We start from the raw sequence: 21,867 nt of genomic DNA, 5'->3' as shown, positions 1-21,867 counted from the left end.
GCTCTACCAAGCACGTCTGCACTAGCTGACGTAGCCCCTGAAACAGGCGGAGCTAACCTACAGGGTCCACACGACTGAAAGAAATTCTTTGGTTTCTGGGCCCGCTTCATCGAAATATTTGTGACTCATTTTGAGGCTGAAAATAGGAAAGCCAATGACATCGGTTATTTGCAAGAAAGATGTGTAAATTAGGAGAGGTGATTTTTTGATTTTTGATTTTTACTATAGAGAAAGATCACATAGCACTTGTATGTGAAGCACATAGAGGAGACTATTACAAATTTGCAATACTATTATATTTGTAAAATTATTTGTATTTGTAAAAATTATTACACATATAATGGCTAAAACACTGTGGTGCATAATGGGCATTCGATAAAACTTGTAGATGGACAGTTATTAAAAGATTACATGGTTCTTTTTTTAGCTCAAGAGAGCAGAGCTCCACTGCTTCACATCTCTTCCTCTTCCAGGCACTAAAGGCAAATGCTAAAATATTACCACTTGAATGAGTAAGCGTGAAGTATTTTTAGTGTCTTCAAATTATGCCCTGTTCTGAGGACTGCTTTCTTCTTATCCTCCCCCCTGCTAGGAGGGAATTAGAGCCTCCGACTTGAAAAAGGCATGTTCTTTGTGATTCCACCTGCAGCCCAGACCATCTCTTAAGAGTGGGAGGAGAAGCTTTGTGAAGGCAGACAATCCTGTAGTTTCGACACTACAGTTCTGATGACCCAAGAGGGGTCCGATTCTTCTCCCCCTTTCTACCCACCCATGTTTTGGCAGCTCCTTTGGCTGTTTTCTGGGTCCTGTCCTCATTTTTGAGCCCATGCTAAGAGCTTATGGTCCCCCGCCCCCTAGGAAAAGTACATTGAAATACATTCGCATCACTTTCAGGGGCTTGTGCTTCTGCCTCGTCCATCTTAGAACCCCACGTTAATGACCACCACCCTAGAGCTTCAAATAGCCTTTTTCTTCCTAGACAACCTGATGGATTTTTTTTCTTCTTCTTCTCTGGGTTGGCTCTGCTGGTCTGGAGGGTCAGCAAAGTTAGGGAAGAGACCATAGACCTGCTAAAAGAACACAGACCTTTAATTGTGAAACACGGTATTGAAATGTGGCTTTGCTCATTGCCTCAGTCCACAGATTGACACTCCCTTATGGTTTTTTGAAAGGAGGGTGGATGTGAGTCAGCGTGAACACTTCAGCTATCGGTATTCGGTAACTGTCTTTCTGGAAATGAGCCAGGAAAGGGTGTCTTGGTGATAAGGTCCAATGAATAACCACACAGAGAAGGAAGACATTTACAGTTTTAGAGCATTGCTAGAGTAAACTTAAGGACCTCAGAGAAAGCTCTTTGTTTCCTGAAAGCAATAGTCTTTGTTCCCTATTAGCACTTGTATTGCCATTTAAAATACTTGTTTATGGCCCTGGCCAGTGTGGCTCAGTTGGTTGGAACTTTGTCTGCACTAAAAGGATTCAGATTTAATCCCTGGGCGGGTTGTGTACGGGAGGCAACCAATCCACATCTCCCCCTACTCCCCCCCCCCCCCCCTTTCTCTCTCTCTGAAATCAATAAAATATAAAATAAAATACTTGTTTATGATCCAGGAATCATACTCCTTGGTAATTACCCAAATGAGATGAAAACCTATGTCCACACAAAACTGGCACATAAACGTTTACAGCAGCTTTATTCATAAGTGCCAAAAACTTAGAAGCAACCAAGATGTCCTTCCGTTGGTGAAGAGATAAACTCTGGTATATTCAGACAATGGAATGTTATTCAGTGCTAAATATAAAGCTATGGAAAGACATAGAGGACCCTTAAGTGCATATTACTAAGTGAAAGAAGCCAATCTGAAAAGGATACATACTGCACGATTCCAACTGTATGACATTCTGCAAAAGACAAAACTATGGAAACAGCAAAAACACTGTTGCCAGGTGCTGTGGGGGTGGGCTGAGGGTGAGTTGGGGGTGGGGAGGAGAGATTAATCAGTAGAGCACAGAGGATTTTTAGGGCAGTGAAACTATCCTATATGATACTGTAATGATGGATCCTTGTCATTATACATTTGTCCAAACCCATAGAATGTACAAGACCAAGAATGAACCCTAATGTAAATTATGGAATTTGGGTGACTATGATGTGTCAATGTAGGTTCATCCGTTGTCACAAATGCACTACACTAATGTAAGATGTTAATAATAGGGAAGTTGAGGTGGTATATGGGAACTGTATGTACTTTGCGCTCAAATTTTCTGTAAATTTAAAACTGCTCCCCCCAAATAAAGTATATTAATTTAAAAACAAAATACCCACAGTTTATATGTCTCACCTTCCATGAGACCTTAAAGGCAAGAACCAGCCCTGACTGGTGTGGCTCAGTGGATAGAGTGTCGGCCTGCGGACTGAAAGGTCCCAGGTTCGATTCCGGTCAAGGGCATGTACCTTGGTTGCAGGCACATCCCCAGTAGGGAGTGTGCAGGAGGCAGCTGATAGATTGTTTCTCTCTCATCCATGTTTCTAACTCTCCCTCTCCTTTCCTCTCTGCAAAAAATCAATAAAATATATATTTTTTTAAAAAGGCAAGAACCATATCTTTTGTATCTTTTAATTCCCAAAATCTAGGGATGAAATAGAAGTGTTCTCTTATTAGTGCATACCCTAACAATATCTCAGACTTAACATGTCTAAAACAAAACTCTTGCCTGGCCAGGGTGGCACAGTGGTTGAGCATCGACCTTTGAACAAGGAGGTCATGGTTCGATTCCTGGTCAGGGCACATGCCTGGGTTGCAAGCTGGATCCCCAGTGTGGGGCGTGGAGGAGGCAGCCGATCAATGATTCTTTCTCATTATTGATCTCTCTCTCTCTCTCTCTCTCTCTCTCTCTCTCCCACTTCCTTCCTCTCTGAAATCAATAACAATATATTTTAAAAAATAAAAGTCTTGATTTGATCTCTCAAACCTGCTCATCTCTATGCTTTCCTGATTGAAGTGAATGATAACTCCAGTTCTCCAGTTGCTCAGGCCAAAACCCTTAAGGTCATTCTTGACTTCTTTATTTTTCTTTCACACCCAACATCTAGACTTTCAGTTAGCCCTGTGGTTGGCAAACTGCGGCTCGAGAGCCACATGCGGCTCTTTGGCACCTTGAATGTGGCTCTTCCACAAAATACCACGGCTTGGGCAAGTCTATTTTGAAGAAGTGGTGTTAGAAGAAGTTTAAGTTTAAAAAATTTGGCTCTCAAAAGAAATTTCAATCGTTGTACTGTTGATAATTGGCTGTGTTGACTAATGAGTTTGCCGACCACTGAGTTAGCCCTATTGGTTCTATCTTGAAAATATATCTTAAATCTAACCACTCACTGCTTCCACTACTCCTACTCGCATCATTTCTCACCTGAACCAGTATCCTCCTAATTGGTCTCTATGTTTCTACACTTGCTGTACTCCAGTATCTTCTCCATTCAACAGCAAATACTTTTTTTTAAAACACAAATCAACTAATGTCATTCTGCCCCCAAACCTAAAATGGCTTTGTAGCTTCTGGGCTTTCTGTCACATTTAAAATATAATCCAGGATCCTGGCCATCACTTACCATGCTCTGCATGATCAGACTCGCACTATCTCTCCAACATCATCTCCTGCCGCTCTGCCCCTGGTTCACTCCAGCCTGCAAATATCAACCTTTTGGCACCATGCCAAGCACACATTCTTCTCTTGGTGCCTTTGTATTTTAAATGCCTTCTGTTTGAAATGCTGTCCTCACAAATGCTCTCAAAGTTTGCTCCCTCTTGCTATTCAGGTTTCTGTTCAAAAGTCATCTCTACTGAGATCAACCCAACCACTGTACCTTAAATAAATCTCCTTCCCCACTTTACTTTGCAATATTATTCTTCAAAGTGCTCCCTTATTGTTACTTGACATTATGTATTTATTTGCTTGTTGTCTGTTGTATTGATCTGCAAGGGCTGCCATAACAGAGTACCACAGACTGGCTGGCTTAAATGACCAAAAAAATGTGTTTTCTCACAGTTCTGAAGACTGGAAGCTGAAATCAGGCTGCCAGCAGGGCTGGTTTCTCCTGAGACCTCTTTCCTTGCAGATAGCTACCTTGTCACTGTGTCCTCACAAGGCCTCTTTTTCTGGGCGCACATTCCTGGTATCTCTCTACTTACAAGGACACTAGACATTTCTTATGACCTCGTTTAAACTTAACCTTTTTTTTAAAATATAAAATATATTTGTATTGATTTCAGAGAGGAAGGGAGAGTGAGAGTGAGATAGGCACATCAATGAGAGAGAATCATTGATCAGCTGCCTCCTGCATACCCCCTACTGGGGATCAAGCCTACCACCCAGGCATGTGCCCTGACCGGAATCAAACCATGACCTCCTGGTTCATAGGTTGACACTCAACCACTGAGTCACACCCACTGGGCCTTAATAACCTTTTTATTTTGTTTTTTTTAATATATTTTATTGATTTTTTACAGAGAGGAAAGGAGAGCGACAGAGAGCTAGAAACATCGATGAGAGAGAAACATCGACCAGCTGCCTCTTGCACAGCCCCTACCGGAGATGTGCCCGCAACCAATGTACATGCTCTTGACCGGAATCGAACCTGGGACCCTTCAGTCCGCAGACCGACGCTCTATCCACTGAGCCAAACCGGTTTCGGCCTTAATAACCTTTTTAAAGTCCTTGTCTCCAGCCCAGCCGGCAGGCTCAGTGGTTGAGCGTCTATCTATGATCCAGGTGGTCACGGCTGGGTTGCGGGCCGGATCTCCAGTACCCGGGGGGGAGGAGGGGGAGGGGACATGCAGGAGGCAGCTGATGAGTGATTCTTTCTCATCATCGATGTTTCTATCTCTCCTTCTCCTTTCCTCTCTAAAATCTCTCTCTCTCTCTCTCTCTCTCTCTCTCTCTCTCTCTATATATATATATATATATATATATATATATAACAAAGTCCTTGTCACTGGAGGTTAGGGCTTCCACATATAGATTTTAGAAGGACACAATTTGGTTCATAACATCTCACGATCTCACCCCTCAAAGTTCATGTTCTTCTCAGATGCAAAATACATTCACCTCCATCCCAATAGCTCCCCAAAGTCTTATCTCATTCCAACATCAATCCCAAGCCTAAAGTCTCATCTAGGTATCATCAGATGCACCTCAAAACTCTTCCAGCCTCTAACCATTACTCAGTTCCAAAGCCACCTCCCCATTTTTAGGTATCTATCATAGCAGAACCCTATTTCTTTGTACCAAAAATCTGTATTAGTCAGGGTTCTTCGGAGAAACAGAACCAATAGGATGTGTGTAAAGGGTTTTTCTCAATTGAATGTGGAGGCTGGCAAGTCCAAAATCTGCAGGGTGGGCTGGCAGACTAGAGACTCAGGAAGAGCCAATGCTGTAGTTCAAGTAGAAAGACCATCAGGCTAGAGGCCCAGGAAAAGCTGATGTCACCGCTGAAATGAAAGGCAGTCTGCTGGCAGGATTCCTTCTTGCTTGGGGAGAGGGGGATGTCAGAGTTTTGTTCTAGTCAGACCTCAGCTGGTCAAGTAAGACCCACCACATTACAGAGAGCAATCTGTTTTGCTCAAAGCTCACTGATTTAAATGTAAATCTCATCCAAAAACACCTGCACATACAAAATATTTGACAAGTATCTAGGCACTGTGGTGGCCCATCCAAGTTGACACATAAAATTAACCATCACATAGGCCTTCCGTATTAAAATGTAAGCTCTATGCGGAGAAGGACTTTCTCTTAGTGACATTTGTATTGCCTGTACCTAGGACTATAACATGCATACAGTAGGTGAAAAATTCAATAAGCAGTTGATGAAAATGCATAAATAACTGACCAACTGACTGAATTAATATTTGCTAGGACTTTAGTTTTTTTAATTTTATTTTTATTGATTTCAGAGAGGAAAGGAGAGGGAGAGAGAGATAGAAACATCAATGAGAGAGAATCATTGATCTGCTGCCTCTGGCACGTCCCACACTGGGGATGGAGCCCATAACCTGGGCATGTGACCTCCTAGTTCATAAGTAGCCATTCAACCCCTGAGCCATGCCGGCTGAGCTAGGGTTTGTTTGTTTTTTACTTGCATTATCTCATTTAAATTCTTATAATAATTCCATGAGCTTTGTATTACAGCCTCCAATTTAAATACTGAAAGTGATAGAGAAATTAAATGACCTGTTCAGATATCTAAATTCTAATTCATGTTCCAGAGCTGGGACTCAGATTTTGCTCTTTTTACTTCCAATCCTCTGCTTAGTCAATTATACTATATAATTATTTTCTCCCCTACCTATTCTTCCTAGTGTTGATGATAAGAGGAAATAGATCATGCCAAGTCTCTGCTGGGTGTTAGAAAGGACATAGAGTGAATGAGGAGGATATTTGTGCCCCACCCAAGGCAACTACACTGAGTGGCCAGATTATTATGATCTCTGAACACATAATAATCTGGCCACTCAGTCAGTGTATGATCAGTAAGGGGAGGTGTCAGAGAAGCTTCTGCTTTAGTGGGAGATGGTAAATTCAGGAAAGCACTGAGATGCTCTGACACTTCTTTCTCACACCCTGGAAGAAAACCAGTTAAACACTGGAGAGAGTCTATAACTATAAGCTCAAAGATTTTTCTCTGTGCTGCTCTTCAGAAATAGTTTAGCATATGGACATTGGGGAGAGTGTGGGGCTGAATTGTGGGCAGCTGTTATCTGAGTGGTAGTTTTTTTAAGTTTAAATTGTGACATAGAGATTCACCTTCCCCTCTGGGTAACCTGGTTCTTCCTTTTTCTTCAGCTCTTTCCTTTTCAACTGGAATGTCCTACTTATCTTTTAGATATTATTTTGACATATTGTTATTATTAACAATAAGTATAATCTGCACAATGCTATGGCCTAGTAAATCAATTTAATCTCTGCCAAGTATTAAAAAGACCTGATATCCCAAAAAATAAATACTTGGAATTGGCAAACAGTCTTAAAAGCATGAAATGAAGTTTCTTCATTTATAAGGAGATAAACACTAAATAAGGACACATATTCAAATAAGTTTAGGGGTATGGTATTAAATAGCAAAGTTCACTGTTTTTTTCATAAGATGTTTTTCAAACTGATTAACAGAAATTAATTATTGGATTTTATTAAAGAGGGACAAGGAACAAGCCTAGTTGAATGATTAGTCAGGGCTTAAAAGGCAAGTTGTGCTAGTGAAATTCACCAGACATATTATAAATTTTTAATTGCCATTCTGGTTTACCAATAAGAATAAAGAGTTTATGTCCAATCAGTACCTTCTGTCTCATACAGAACTGTCTGCCTCCAAAATGAAATTACTTAATTTCCCTAAAATGCTTATAAAGTAAATACTCTAAATAATATACTGTGCCAAGTATTAAGAAGGAGATGATGTAGAGGAAGAGAACAGAACAGAAATGAAATGAAATGAAATGAGCACAGCCTCTGCTTTCAAGATTGAAGAAGATTGCTTGTATAGGGGAATTGGTCATTTTTTCTTTTTTCAGATTTTTTTTTAGAGATTTCCCATATACCAGTTGCCCCCACATAAGCATAAGCTCTTCATTATAAACATCTCCCACCAGAGTGGTACACTTGTTACAACTGATGAACCTACATTGACACATCATAATCACCCAAAGCCCTTAGATATTACATTAGAGTTCACTCTTGATCTTGTACACTCTATGGATTTGGACAAATGTATGTAGGACATACATTCATCATTACAGCATTATATAGAACTAAAGGCCTGGTGCATGGATTCGTGCACCGCTGGGGTTCCTGGGCTTGGCCTGCGGCTCTCTGGCATCCCCTGAGGGGTCCTGGATTGCGAGAGGGCACAGGCCAGGCCAAGAGACAACACTGTTGCACGATTGGGGCCGGGGAGGGACCACAGGAGGGCTCCAGGGCATGTCCAGCCATCTCGCCCTGTCCCCATTGGCTGGACCCCAGCAGCACAGTAACCTACCGGTCAGAGCATCTGCCCCCTGGTGGTCAGTGCACATCATAACTACCGGTCGAACAGTTGCTTAGGCTTTTATATATATAGTTTCACTGCCCTAAAAACCCTCTGTGCTCTGCCTTTTTATCCCTCCTCCCACTCCTACCCAAATCCCTGGCAACCAGAGATCTTTTTACCTGTCTCTGAAGTTTTGCCTTTTGCAGAATGTTATATAGTTGGAACCATACAGTATGTATCCTTTTAGATTGTCTTCTTTCACTTACTAATATACATTTAAGGGTCTTCCATGTCTTTTCATCACCTTATAGCTCATTTCTTTTTTAAAATATATTTTTATTGATTTCAGAGAGGAAGGGAGAAGGAAAGAGAGATAGAAACATCAGTGATGAGAGAGAATCATTGATTGGCTGTCTCCTACATGCCCCGCACTGGATATTGAGACAGCAACCATGGCAGGTGCCCTGACCAGGAATTGAACTGTGACCTCCTAGTTCATAGGTCAGCGTGCAACCTCTGAGTCAGGCCGGCTGGGCTGTAGCTCATTTCTTTTTAGGATTGAATAATATCCCATTGTCTGGGTATACCAAGTTTATGTATACATTCATCTACTGGAAGATATCTCAGTTGCTTCCTAGTTTTGGCAGTTATGAATAAAGCTGCTATAAACATCTTTGTGTGGATGTAAGTTTTCAACTCCTTTGGGTAAATATCAAGGAGTGTGATTGCTGGATCATATAGTAAGAGTATGTTTAGTTTTATAGGAAATTACCAAACTGTCCTCCAAAGTGGCTGTACTAGTTTATAATCCCACAGCAATGTATAGGAGTTCCTGTCACACCACATCCTCACCAGTGTTTGATTCTGTCAGTGTTCTAGATTTTGGCCCTTCTAATAGTTGTTTAGTGCTTTTCTGGATGGTGCCTTTGTTGTTGTATCTAAAAAGTTATCGCTGCCTGGCCAGTGTGACAGTTTGATTCCCAGTCAGGTCACATGCCCTGGTTGCAGGCTCAATTCCCAGTGGGAGGTTTGCAGGGTGTAGCTGATCTGTGATTGTTTCTCATAATTGATGTTTCTCTCTCTCTCCCCCTCTCCCTTCCTTGCCCTGAAATCAATAAAAACATATTTAAATAATAAATCCCTAACTGGTTTGGCTCAGTGGATAGAGCATTGGCCTGCGTACTGAAGGGTCCCAGGTTCGATTCTGATCAAGGACATGTACCTTGGTTGCGGACACATCCCCAGTAGGAGGTGTGCAGGAGGCAGCTGATCGATGTTTCTCTCTCATCGATGTTTCTCTCTCATCTAACGCTCTATTCCTCTCCCTTTCTCCCTGTAAAAAAAAAAAAAAAAAAAAAAATCAATAAAATATTTTTTTAAAAAGGTAAAACCCTTTAAAAATAATAATAATAAAATAATAAGTCATAGCCATATACAAGGTCATCTAGGTTTTCTCCTGTTATATTCTGGGAGTTTTATGGCTTTCTGTTTGACACTTAGATCTATGATACATTTTGAATTAATTTTTGTGAAGGGTGTAATCTGTGTCTAAATTTATTTATTTAGATAATTATTTAGATGTGTTTGGATGTCCTATTGTCCCAGCACCATTTATTGAGGGGACTATCTGCTCCATTATGTTGCCTTTGTTCCTTTGTTAAAAATCTTTGACTGTATTCATGTGGGTCTTTTGGGGCTCTCTATTCTGTTCCATTGATCTATTTGTTTATTCTTTCACCAAAACCACAAAGTTTTGATTACTGAGGATATTTCCAAAACTTGAAGTCAGGTAAATAGTGTCAGTCCTCCAACGGTGTTCTTCAACACAGTGTTGGCTCTTCTCAGTCTTTTGCCTCTTCATATACATTTTATAATCCACAAAAACAACTTAGTACGCGGCTGAGATATTAATTGGGATTACATTGAGTCTACAGATCAAGTTAGAAAGATCTGACATGGCGATAATATTGAGTCTTCCTACCCATGAACAAGAACTACCTCTCCAGTTATTTAGCTCTTCTATGATTTCATTAGTCAGTTTTGTGGTTTTCTTCTATAGGTCTTATATATATATATTGTTAGGTTTATATCTAAATATTTCCCCTTTTTTGAAGGCTAATATAAATGGCATTGTATTTTTAATTTCAAATTTCACTTTTTTTTGTTAGCATATAGGTAAGTGATTGACTTTTGTATATCAAGCTTGTATCTTGCAACCTTGCTATCTGCATTCAACTAACATCTATTAAAACCCTATTTGATTCTGGGCCATACAAAAACAACCAAACCAGATGATGCTTCTATGAAGTTTCAGCCTAAATATCTAAAACTCAAGATAGAATGGCGTATCATAAGTAATGTGTAATCTTCAAATGGATTTTCTTTGCCTGGGAGGATTTTAATTGATTGTTGAATCATGGGTATTGTTTTCACAGCTAGGGATGAAAGAGATTTGTAGGAGAGGAGAAACCAAGATGGCGGCATAGGTAAACACCTAAACTGCTGCCTCGCACAACAATTTCAAAACTACAACTAAAAGATAAAACTGACATCATCCAGAACCACAGGAAGGCTGGCTGAGTGGAAATTCTACAACTAGAAGGAAAGAGAAAAGCACACTGAGACTCAGAGGAGCTTCAGGAGGCAGAGGTACTGAGAGGCACGCGCACGTGGAGAGGACTGGCAACTGAGTGCGTGGCTGGCTTTCTCAAGCGGGAGGGAGACAAAAGCTCCTGACTGCACTAAACTCCAGTTCCGGGTGAGACTCTGGGGACCCAGACTCATACAGGGTGAAACTGGACTGTCAGGAAAGAAAAGCACACTGAGACTCAGAGGAACTGTGGAAGGCAGAGGTACCGAGGCGCTCGCACAGAGAGGGCGGGCAACTTAGTACATGGCTGGCTTTCTCAAGCGGGAAGGAGACAAAAGCTCCCGACTGCACTGAACTCCAGTTCCGGGTGAGATTCTGGGGACCCAGACTCATTCGGGGAGAAACTGGACTGTCTGGCAGTGGTGGAACTCGAGGGCGGCTTTCTCTCAGAGGTGCTTGCAGCGATTACCACGGGACACTGAGACACAGGGGCCTATTAGGGCAGGGCTGACGGGAAACCAATGCTGTCTGCTCCGCCCTGAGACTCCGCCCCATCCAAGCTGAGCACAGAGGCTTTTGCAAGTCTTGTTTCATAAGGGTGTCTCCAGCACAGAAGTTCTCCCAGCGTAGACACAGATGATCCTCACAGCCAATTGGCCTGGAGGTCAATTCCTCCCAGTGATACCAACAACAATCAAGGCTTAACTACAACAAGACTGTGCACACAGCCCACAAAGTGGTGTACCAAGAGTGTCCACCTCAGGTAACTGGGGAGGCTGAGCCACTGGGCCCTATAGGACATCTAGCACACAAAGCCACTCTGTCAACTCAGGGAAGCAGCCAAAGTGCGGAGACAAAGAAACATCACAAATGAAAGGAATGGAGGAAAGCAAACGACTGGATATAGAGTTCAAAACCACGGTTATAAGGTTTTCCAAGAATTTTCTAGAAAAGGCTGATAAATTTAGCAAGACCCTTGAGGATATGAAAAAGGACCAACTAGAAATTAAGCATACACTGACTGAAATAAAAAAATATTATACAGAGATCTAACAGCAGACTAGAGGATTGCAAGAATCAAGTCAAAGATTTGAAATACAAAGAAGCAAAAAACACCCAACGGGGAAAGCAAAGAGAAAAAAGAATCCAAAAATATGAAGATAGTGTAAGGAGCCTCTGAGACAACTTCAAGCGTACCAACATCAGAATTATGGGGGTGCCAGAAGAAGAGAGAGAGCAAGATACTGAAAACCTATTTGAAGAAATAATGACAGAAAACTTCCCCCACCTGCTGAAAGAAATAGACTTACAAGTCCACGAAGCGTAGAGAACCCCAAACAAAAAGAATCCAAAAAGGACCACACCAAGACACATCATAATTAAAATGCCAAGAGCAAAAGACAAAGAGAGAATCTTAAAGGCAGCAAGAGAAAAACAGTTATCTACACGGGAGCACCCATACGATAGTCAGCTGATTTCTCAACAGAAACTATGCAGGCCAGACGGGAGTGGCAAGAAATATTCAAAGTGATGAATAGCAAGAACCTACAACCAAGATTACTCTACCCAGCAAAGCTATCATTCAGAATTGAAGGTCAGATAAAGAGCTTCACAGATAAGAAAAAGCTAAAAGAGTTCACCACCACCAAACCAGTGTTATATGAAATGCTGAAAGGTATTCTTTAAGAAGAGGAAGAAGAAGAAAAAGGTAAAGATAAAAATTATGAACAACAAATACATATCTATCAACAAGTGAATCTAAAAATCAAGTGAATAAAAAAATCTGATGAACAGAATAAACTGATGAATATAATAGAATCAGGGGCATAGAAAGGGAGTGGACTGACAATTTTCAGGGGGGAAGGGGTGTGGGGGGTACAGGAAGAGACTGGACAAAAATCGTACACTTATGGATGAGGACAGTGTGGGGAGGGGTAAGGGCAGAGGGTGGGGTGGGAACCGGGTGGAGGGAAGCTATGGGGGAAAAAAGAGGAACAATTGTAATACTCTGAACAATAAAAATTTATTAAATTAAAATAAAGAGAGATTTGTAAGAGAGACAATAGCAAAATAAAAACTGTGAGACAGGAGATGGAGCCTGTTTGAAAATTGACAAATAGTTCACTTTGGCTTGGGCAAAGGGGAGAGATACTTCTTGGGTGTTTAGTAAGTGTTCCAGATCATGCTAAGGAGTTCAGATCTGCACTATCCAATAGATAAGTCACTTGCCACATGTGGCTTTGAGCACTTGAAATGTGGCTAGTGTGACTACAGAATTTAATTGTTAATTTCATCATATTTTAATTCATTTGAGTTTGTATTTTAAAAATTTAAAGCAATTAAAATATTTTTGTTAAACAAACTTTATTATTTTAATAGGGCAACATTTCAACTCTATCTTTGAAAATTTAATGTCTCAATTAAAATGTGCTGTTAAGTGTAAAATACAGATTGGATTTTGAAGGTCTAATACCGAGAGAGAGAAAAATATCTCATTAATAATTTTTATATTAATTACATGCTGAAATGAAAAAATTTGTGATATATTAGGTAAAATAAAATATATTAAAATTAACAACTTATGCATTGGCTAGGTGGCTCAGTTGGTTGGAGCCCTGTCCTGTACACCAAGAAGTTGTGGGTTCGATTCCTGGTCAGAGCACATACCTAACTTGCAGATTAGATGCCAGTCCAGGCATGTACAGGAAGCAGCTGTCTGTCTGTCTCTCTCGTGGTCAGGGTTCATGCAGGAGGCAACCAATCGATATGTTTCTCTCACATCAATATTTCTGTTCCCTCTCTCTTTCACTCTCTCTAAAAAATCAATGGAAAAATGTCCTTGGGTGAGTATTTAAAAAACAACAAAACCTGTTGAAGATTTTTGCATAGGGAATTGACATAATTAAAAATATACTTTAAGATAGTTTATCTAACACTGGGTGTGACATATTAATTTTTGGAGGAATTGGAGGAGAGAAGACCCTTTAGAAAGTGATAAAGGTCTGGGAGCTGGGATTGCGTTCCTCAGGGTAAATTGGAGTGATGAATAGTTGAAAGCGGTTTAGACAGGAAAATCAACATTTCTCTCTTTATTTTTCACCCTGAAGGTGTCTTTTCTAAAGTATTTTCAGATTCAGTATGAACTCTGCCTATAATTAAACTAATAATAGACAAATATGCAAATTGACCGCACCTTCGCTACACCTAAGCCACGCCCACCAGCTAAGCCATGCCCACCAACCAATCAGGACGAGTATGCAAATTACCCCAACAAAGATGGCGGCTAATTTGCATATCAAGACAGTGCCGAAAGAAGCCAAGAGCTGCAGAAGGGAGTACAGCTTCAAAGAAGCAAGCAAGCCAGAGGGGCGCGGGGGAGGAGAAAGGAGGAGCGAAGTCAGGGCCGGGGGCGAAGGGAAACGCAGGCGGGCTGGAGGAGAAGGTGGGGCCGGCGACAAGAGCGGAGCGGAGGCGGGGTAGAGTGCAGCAGGAAATCCTATTGCAGGATTTTTCCTGCAACGGGAACGCTAGTTAAACTAATAAAAGATTAAAAAGAGTATGCTGAAACAAAAGTTGTTCTTTATGAAAAATATTACAAATACAAGCAATGAGTGGAATTAACCTTGGCAGACTTTAGGACGTTACTAGCTTTTTGTGTGCCATGAAATGCCATTTACATTGTTTTGTGATAGAGGCAGTTTTGCCAGCCTTTATCACACTAGCAGACATCCTCCCACAGAGTAACATGACTAGGATTAAGGTTTACATCTGCAGATATCTATATTTGGATCAAAAGAATTTCAGACTGTTAGTCCATTCGTTGCCTTTATTCTAAGAAGGCCTACATTAACTATTAGGTAGGAATTTCATAATGTTCCTCTTTTGTTTTCAGTAAAAGTGGAAGAACATGTCTCAGGAATCTACATGTTTTAGGACATTTGCCTTGCTGGCCTACTCTAACACACTTCCTCTAGAGCAGTGGTTCTCAACCTTTCTAATGCCGCGACCCTTTAATACAGTTCCTCAGGTTGTGGTGACCCCCAACCATAAAATTATTTTCGTTGCTACTTCATAACTGTAATTTTGCTACTGTTATGAATCGTAATGTAAATATCTGTGTTTTCTGATGGTCTTAGGCTCTACTGCAGCGGTTCTCAACCTGTGGGTCACAACCCACAGGTTGAGAACCACTAGCAGGGTCGCCTAAGGCCATCAGAAAACACAGATATTTACATTACGATTCATAACAGTAGCAAAATTACAGTTATGAAGTAGCAACGAAAATAATTTTATGGTTGGGGGTCACCACAACCTGAGGAACTGTATTAAAGGGTCGCGGCATTAGAAAGGTTGAGAACCACTGCTCTAGAGTCTAGATCAGTGATGGCGAACCTATGACACGTGTGTCAGCACTGACACGTGTAGCCATTTCTGATGACACGCGGCCGCATGCCGAGGATAAAACATTTGCTGCTCCTGAGGATGAAACATTTGCGACTAGAGTCTTGGAGTTAGTTTTTTCCTCAAAGTGACACACTACCCGAGTTATGCTCAGTTTTTTGGCGAAGTTTGACACACCAAGCTCAAAAGGTTGCCCATCACTGGTCTAGATCATCACCAGAGCTGACTCCTGAGCGGGGCTCGGAATCTAGTGGGACCTACTCCCAAAGTGCATCAAAGACTCCAATCAACCAACCAATTGCATCATCAAACAATTGTATTGAGCAACTATTATCCGTTGTCCAGGATGAAGATTGCCTAACTTGTACCTGTCTGTTCTGAACTGGTTTCTGAGCCTCTGAATATTAGATCCCACTTGTTTAAGAAGATTTTGTCTCAATATATTTAGCACACTTTTAGATTTTTTAGATTTCAGTTGAATTCCAGTTGTAACCTTTCAAATAGATACTGCTGGAAATAGTCTTTCTCCCTACTAAAAATGTCTAGGTACCATTTTTAAAGGTAATTTCCTCAGACTGAGTTTCACCAGAGAAACAGTTTTCATATCTCTCTTCCTTTCACCCTCCCTCCTTTTTACCAAGAAAAAAATATTCTACAGATGTCATGGCAGTTTTACACAAGTTATTTTTGGACAGTTATAATCCTGGGCCTTCACAATTATTTCACTTATTCTTTCAATAAATATTGGGGAAAAATAATTACAGGGGCAAACACTGTGTTCTGAATTACATTGAGTAAATGAAAGGGGTAGGACAGACCTACTTTTAATTTCACTGGTGCCATTTGCTCTTGGAAAACATATACACTAATAAAAGAGAAATATGCAAATTTACCACACCTCCACAACGCCCACCAGCCAATCAGGAGTGAGTGTGCAAATTAACCCAACAAAGATGGGTGGTTAATTTGCATACGCAGGTGCGGAGTGAAGACTGAAGACTGAAGATGACTGAAGACTGAAGAGGCTTGGCTTCTCCACCGTGGCCAGAGCGAAACACTGGGTCCCAGGTGCTAGAGAAAAACTGGTGCCAGCAGCCAGGGGAAGGAAGGCCTTTTGCACGAAGATTCGTGCAACGGGCCTCTAGTTAAAGAATAATTATTCTAAGCATAGGGAGGAGGAGAAAGAAAAGACCAAGTGACTTAGAAGCAAGAATAACATTGTGAGCCCTAGCTGGTTTGGCTCAGTGGATAGAGCATTAGCCTGTGGAATGAAGGGTCCCGGGTTTGCTTCCAGTCAAGGGCGTGTACCTCAGTTGCCGGCTCTATCCCCAGTAGGGGGCATGCAGGAAGCAGCCAATCAATGATTCTCTCTCATCATTGATGTTTTCTCTCTCTCCCTCTTTCTCCTCTCTGAAATCAATAAAAAATATATATATTTTTAAAAGAATGACATTGTAAGACATATCAAAAAGCCAAAGATTTAAAAAAATGGAGAAAAGCCTATGGGAAAGAGGGCAGAGTGGTGGTCTTACTGTTAGCTGCAAGGTCCAGCCATGAGCCTCAGGTAGCTGTTGAGTACTTTCACATGGCCAGTGGGATTAAAGAATCACTAATTTTAAATTGAAGCAATTAAAAATTTTTTTCCATTAAACACATCTTTATTGTTTTGATAGAAAAACAGATTACTTGAACTATAGAAGTCTAAAATGGAGATGTTTTGTAAATGTAAAATATACACTGAATTTTGAAGACTTGGCAGAAAAAAATTAACTTAATTTTGCATTGATTACATGCTGAAATGAATTATTTTTAATATATTGAGTCAAGTGGAATAATTATTAAAATAAATTTCTCTTGTTTCTTTTAAAAATTTTAATGTGGCTACTAGAAAATTTAATATTACATAAGTGGCACAAATTATATTTCTATTAGCGCTGCCAAAGGGGATATCCATTGTCCTTCACCTGCTAATTCAGTTGCTGTGGTAACTAAAGGGGCCTGTAGGCTCAGTGTTTCCTGGAAAACAGGATGAGATGGGGGAGGGGAGGCGTACCCTCAGGGAACATTTCCTTAGACCTGGAGTTTCACTGATCCTCAGTTCTCTCCGCTTTAGAAAATATCCTGGTTCAAGGGAAGGAGACAACATAATGCGGTTTGTTTCACGTCCAGTAGTTTCAGTTTGAATTCTAGGCCCTCAACCCAAACCCCCAAGAGAATATACATTTCCTTTGGTTTACCTAGAAAAACTATGCTTCCCTCAACCCACTCCCCTCCCCCCCTCCACCCCCAATACTTAAGGGGTTGCTGGGCTACAAAGTAATGGGCATTAGGAATTTGACCAATGGTATTTCTCTCCCCAACCCTCTCAAATCCCTGAAAGTATCTCGCACTTACCCAACTCTTTAACCACTTGTTTGTTTTGCTTTGTTTACCCTCACCCTGGAGCCTCTTTCTCTGTGTTATCCTTCATCTTCCTCTCTTCACATTTTTATGGGTTTTTTTTTCTACTGATCTGCTCATTTTTCTTGTATAGCTTAATACGTAATGAGATATTTATCTCACACTTGTCTTTCAAACAATTCAGTCCAGTTGTGTAAAAATCAATTGGTCTTGTCCCCTCCGTGCTCTTTCCCCCTTTTTTAAGTGGAAGAAGGGAAACATAAATTCCTTAAGGGCCAGGACTCTTTTGTCCTATATACTCATGAATCCCCAGTTCCTTGGAGAGTATCAGCAAATACCTGTTTAGCTGAAGTTGATAATTGTCCTATCACTACATGCTATAAACCTGAGACCAGAGGCAAAGTTTGCAGAAAGGGTAGAATTAAAAGTGGGTGTTTGGTGGATGCAATATTAAAGAGTTTGGATCCCCAAAAATATAAAAACAACAACCACAAAAAAAAAAAAAAAAGGAGTTTGGATCTTATCCTATAGGCCAGTGGTCGGCAAACCGTGGCTCGCAAGCCACATGCGGCTCTTTGGCCCCTTGAGTGTGGCTCTTCCACAAAATACCACTGCCTGGGCGAGTCTATTTTGAAGAAGTGGCGTTAGAAGAAGTTAAAGTTTAAAAAATTTGGCTCTCAAAAGAAATTTCAATCGTTGTACTGTTGATATTTGGCTGTGTTGACTAATGAGTTTGCCGACCACTGCTATAGGCAATTAATTTTCTCCTTCCTGCAGCTTAGGGCAGTTGGCCCAGCTTCTGGATACTCAGGTTTCCGTCCTACCTGGAGCAATTATGCCAATTAGAGGACAAGTGAGCCACAAATTGGCTCAGTTCTTCCCTCCCTTCTCTTCTCCCAGACTGTCCTTTCCTCCCCTTCAAGATTGTAGACCCAATCAACAATAAAAAAACAGCTGATAAATTCATAGGATCGAGAATTCTGCTTACACTCCTTCAAACAACCTTAACTCTCAGATAACACCCACTCCACTCGGCCTTACATATACAGCACTTACACACATATAGGGAAAAAGGCATTTTGTCTCCTGACAGATTGATTCTATTCTGAGCAGTTGTGAGAGCAAAAATAAAGTGAATCTGCCCTTCCCTGCAGGCTTTTCTGGTAGCATTTTGTCTGTGAAACGAAGAGGCTGTAGCTGCTATAGAAAAGGGAAGGACGGCTCGAGAAGACGTAGTGGGTATGGAAAAGGATGTGGTTTTAAAAGTGGGCAGAGGGAGTTGCTGCCTAGGGTGAGGTCTGAATTTGATGTTACGAGATCACGAGATTATTTGGGGGCGGAGCAGGGGAAGGGCTGGGGGCTCGGCTCCCTTCCTAGCTCCACCCTTTCCAGGATTATAAATTGGTGACTGGTGTGCACTTTCAACGGTAAGAGTGAGTGTGAGGCTGAGATGTAGAGCAATACTGAGGACCTGAAGAGAAACTTGCTGACAGAGAAGGACATTTTGAAGGTTTTGTTGGCTGAAAAAGGTTCTCTGGAATCCTCCTCCAAGGCGTCTCTGGAATCCCCCTCCAGATCTTTCTTGAAGATTCGAAAAGAATTAAATTAGGGCCATGGGGACGTGGAAGGTAAGGATGCTACAATTACCAGTTATTTTTGCATGTTTGGGGTACACTCTGAAAGGCAAACCATAATGGTGATTGCTGTGTTCTATTTTATTCTGTCATCTAGCCATCTTCAGGCCCTTTCCTTTCTTCTCCAGCCTGCAGTGCTAGTTTCACCAGTTCTCCTTGATTTTCATATCCTATAAAGGATTTATTCCAGCTCCATCACCTTCCTGTCTCAGGGAAAGTCACCTGGAGAAGTTGTGTTTGTTTCTCTGGTTTATTTAATACAATTATTTGTATATAATAAATACTGAGGATGAGCCGATGGAGTGTACAGGGGATCAGCGGCTGCTCAGTTGTGTTGATTCAAGTGTGGGTCTAGGCGCAGTATGAGTATTTCTCTGGTAGCATTCGGCCTTGAAAAGACCTGAGATTTGTTTGGAGGCCTGGTGTCCAGCCATCTGTTCTATGACCTTATGGAATTTTCTCGGTACTAAGGAGAGAGGATTTTCATTGTTCTTCCTAGTGTGGTGGTGATTGTAAGCACACGATACAGTTATATATTATTGTGTATTATGTATGCAGTATATTTAGGGAGAAAGGCATTTTCATTAAGGCAAACATATTGAAAATAAAGGAAGATAAGAGATGAAAAATGTGAAGAAGAAAAGGCACTCAATGATAGTCTGATGAGGGGGGAAGAGGTTTTAACTAAGGGGAAAAGAATCAGAAAGAGCTATGAAGTGGCAGGGGGCCTCAGGAGTCCCTATAATACCTAGTTGCCTGGGAGGCAAAGTCAGTTTGGGCAACTGACATTCTCAGCCTGCCACTCTTGTCAGACTGGAGAGAGGAGTTTTTAAGAAATGGTTGGGGGATGTAGAGGATGGACTCAGCCATAGATATTGAGCTACTTTGAGGTGGAAATTTAAGATAACACCCACTTGAGTTATTCCTGGGAAGCTGAGAGATGACTGAGTTGATTTCTGTCCCCTTCCCCCAAGAAATGTCTTGTATATGTTGGGTTGGGAGTGAGCTGTGCTCTCCCCCTGCTGGGTGGGGGATAGCAGTACAGTGAACTGGCAGAATTCCAAATGGGGCCAGGATACAATGGGTATAGTAGACACCGTAGATTACATGATCCAGGGAGAGATAAAGATATGCACCACCACCTCTCTGGGGCTCCTGTGGAATCTCAGTGAGACTGCACTGGCTCTAGCTGTTTCCAAAATAATCTGTTCTTAGGAATTCTAAATGTCTTTACCCCTGTCCTCCTAAATTCTTTCCATCCTCCAGGCACTGCTGTTTGCTTTTACCTGGGGCAATGTTTTGAATTCCAAACTGGCTAACTCAGTTCCTCTGAACTTTTTACTTCCTAAATTTTCTTGCCCCCTTTCCCAAGTTTACTCTACAATGCTTATCCATATATTTCTAGATAAGGTCTTTAATGATAACCTTTTGTGTTCCTATTCATTACCTAAATTTCATTAAGTTCTTGTTCTTTTTAAAATATATATACATTTTCATTGATTTCAGAGAGGAAGGGAGAGGGAAAGAAAGATATGGAAACATCAATAATGAGAGAGAATCATTCATCGGTTGCCTCCTGCACGCCCCACACTGAGGATGGAGCTCACAACCAGGGCATGTGCCCCGATTGGGAATCGAACCTGTGACTCCTGGTTCATAGGCCCACACCAGCCTGGCTTGTTCTTTTTATACCACTCCTAGGACAAGCTATCTAAGACATCTCCTTAATTAATAAGAGGCAATTATCAAGAGTTTTAAGTACTGTTTCTCCCTCCCCTACCTACCCCCAGGTCACCGCACCTCTGATCTTTGCCATCACCATTGCTACAATAGGCTCTTTCCAGTTTGGCTACAACACCGGAGTCATCAATGCCCCGGAGACGGTGAGTACCAGGCAACTAGAGTTAGCATTTGTGATAGGGAAGTTATTTCTTTAAGTAGGGTTTCAAGAATTAAGACTGTCAGACAAACTTGATATCTAGCTTGGCTAAGACCAAGGAGGGAGAATACTATTGGTAAGGAAGTCTACTTGAACCATTAAAACAAAACTCAGTTGCTCCCTATATCCCGCACTGTACCCATTCTTCCTCTCACCCCTATGGTGATATACTTCCTTTATTATCCCTTAAGGGTTAAATACAAAGAAAAAAGAAGGCTCTTAGGAGAGGGCTGGAATATTCACTGAATATCAGTACTACTACCAACTGGGATTTTCAGAACAAATAAAAATTCTTTTCAGAGAAACATTAACTCCAATCTGTTACCTCTCTTTCATCCCCATCTAGTTATTCCCTTGGGTCTCTACCTATAAAATAGTAATTGTAATATTGTGCTCTTAGGGAAGGGAAGACCCCCAATACTTGTCTCTTTTCTCATCCAACTGTAACAATCTGCCCTCCCACCAACCATTTTAATTTGCAGATCATAAAGGACTTTATCAATTACACTTTGGAAGAGCAGTTAGAAAACGTTCCCAGTGATGTGTTGCTGACGTCCCTCTGGTCCTTGTCTGTGGCTATCTTCTCCGTTGGTGGTATGATTGGATCCTTTTCCGTTGGACTCTTTGTCAACCGCTTTGGCAGGTATTGACCAGAAACTGGACAAGGAAGGGGGGCTATTCTGGTTGCACTGAGGTCCTATTGAGAATTAGGATGTGATGGAAATTATACATTTGAACGAGAGCACCTCAAATTCTGATCAAGGGAAACCTAGTCCAATTGGCACTGACTACTCTTGCTTGGGGCTCTACTGCCCTGCATAGCTTCCACCCAGCCATCAAAACATGGGCCTTGGGAATGATTGGCTTTGCAGTCCAGTTTACACTAACT

The 21,867-nt window shown here is 41.3% G+C and overlaps 1 protein-coding gene across 3 annotated transcripts in view; it reads left to right on the top strand.

Annotated features, from left to right (window-relative positions):
* SLC2A3 (solute carrier family 2 member 3) overlaps positions 1–21,867 on the top strand; it is a 70,969-nt gene that overhangs the window by 39,328 nt on the left and 9,774 nt on the right. For 2 of the 3 annotated variants that reach the window (XM_028143889.2, XM_054719310.1), the window contains exons 3-4: positions 20,830–20,922; positions 21,461–21,621. In XM_028143889.2, coding sequence (XP_027999690.1) covers positions 20,830–20,922; positions 21,461–21,621 — 254 coding nt within the window. Of the gene's footprint in view, positions 1–18,716; positions 19,034–20,829; positions 20,923–21,460; positions 21,622–21,867 lie in introns of those variants that run through there. The other variant, XM_008140390.3, reaches the window with a different exon arrangement.

The sequence above is a fragment of the Eptesicus fuscus genome, chromosome 7, assembly GCF_027574615.1.
Source record: "Eptesicus fuscus isolate TK198812 chromosome 7, DD_ASM_mEF_20220401, whole genome shotgun sequence".
Classification (NCBI taxonomy): Eukaryota; Metazoa; Chordata; class Mammalia; order Chiroptera; family Vespertilionidae; genus Eptesicus; species Eptesicus fuscus.
This window is presented reverse-complemented; position numbering and strand designations above follow the sequence as displayed.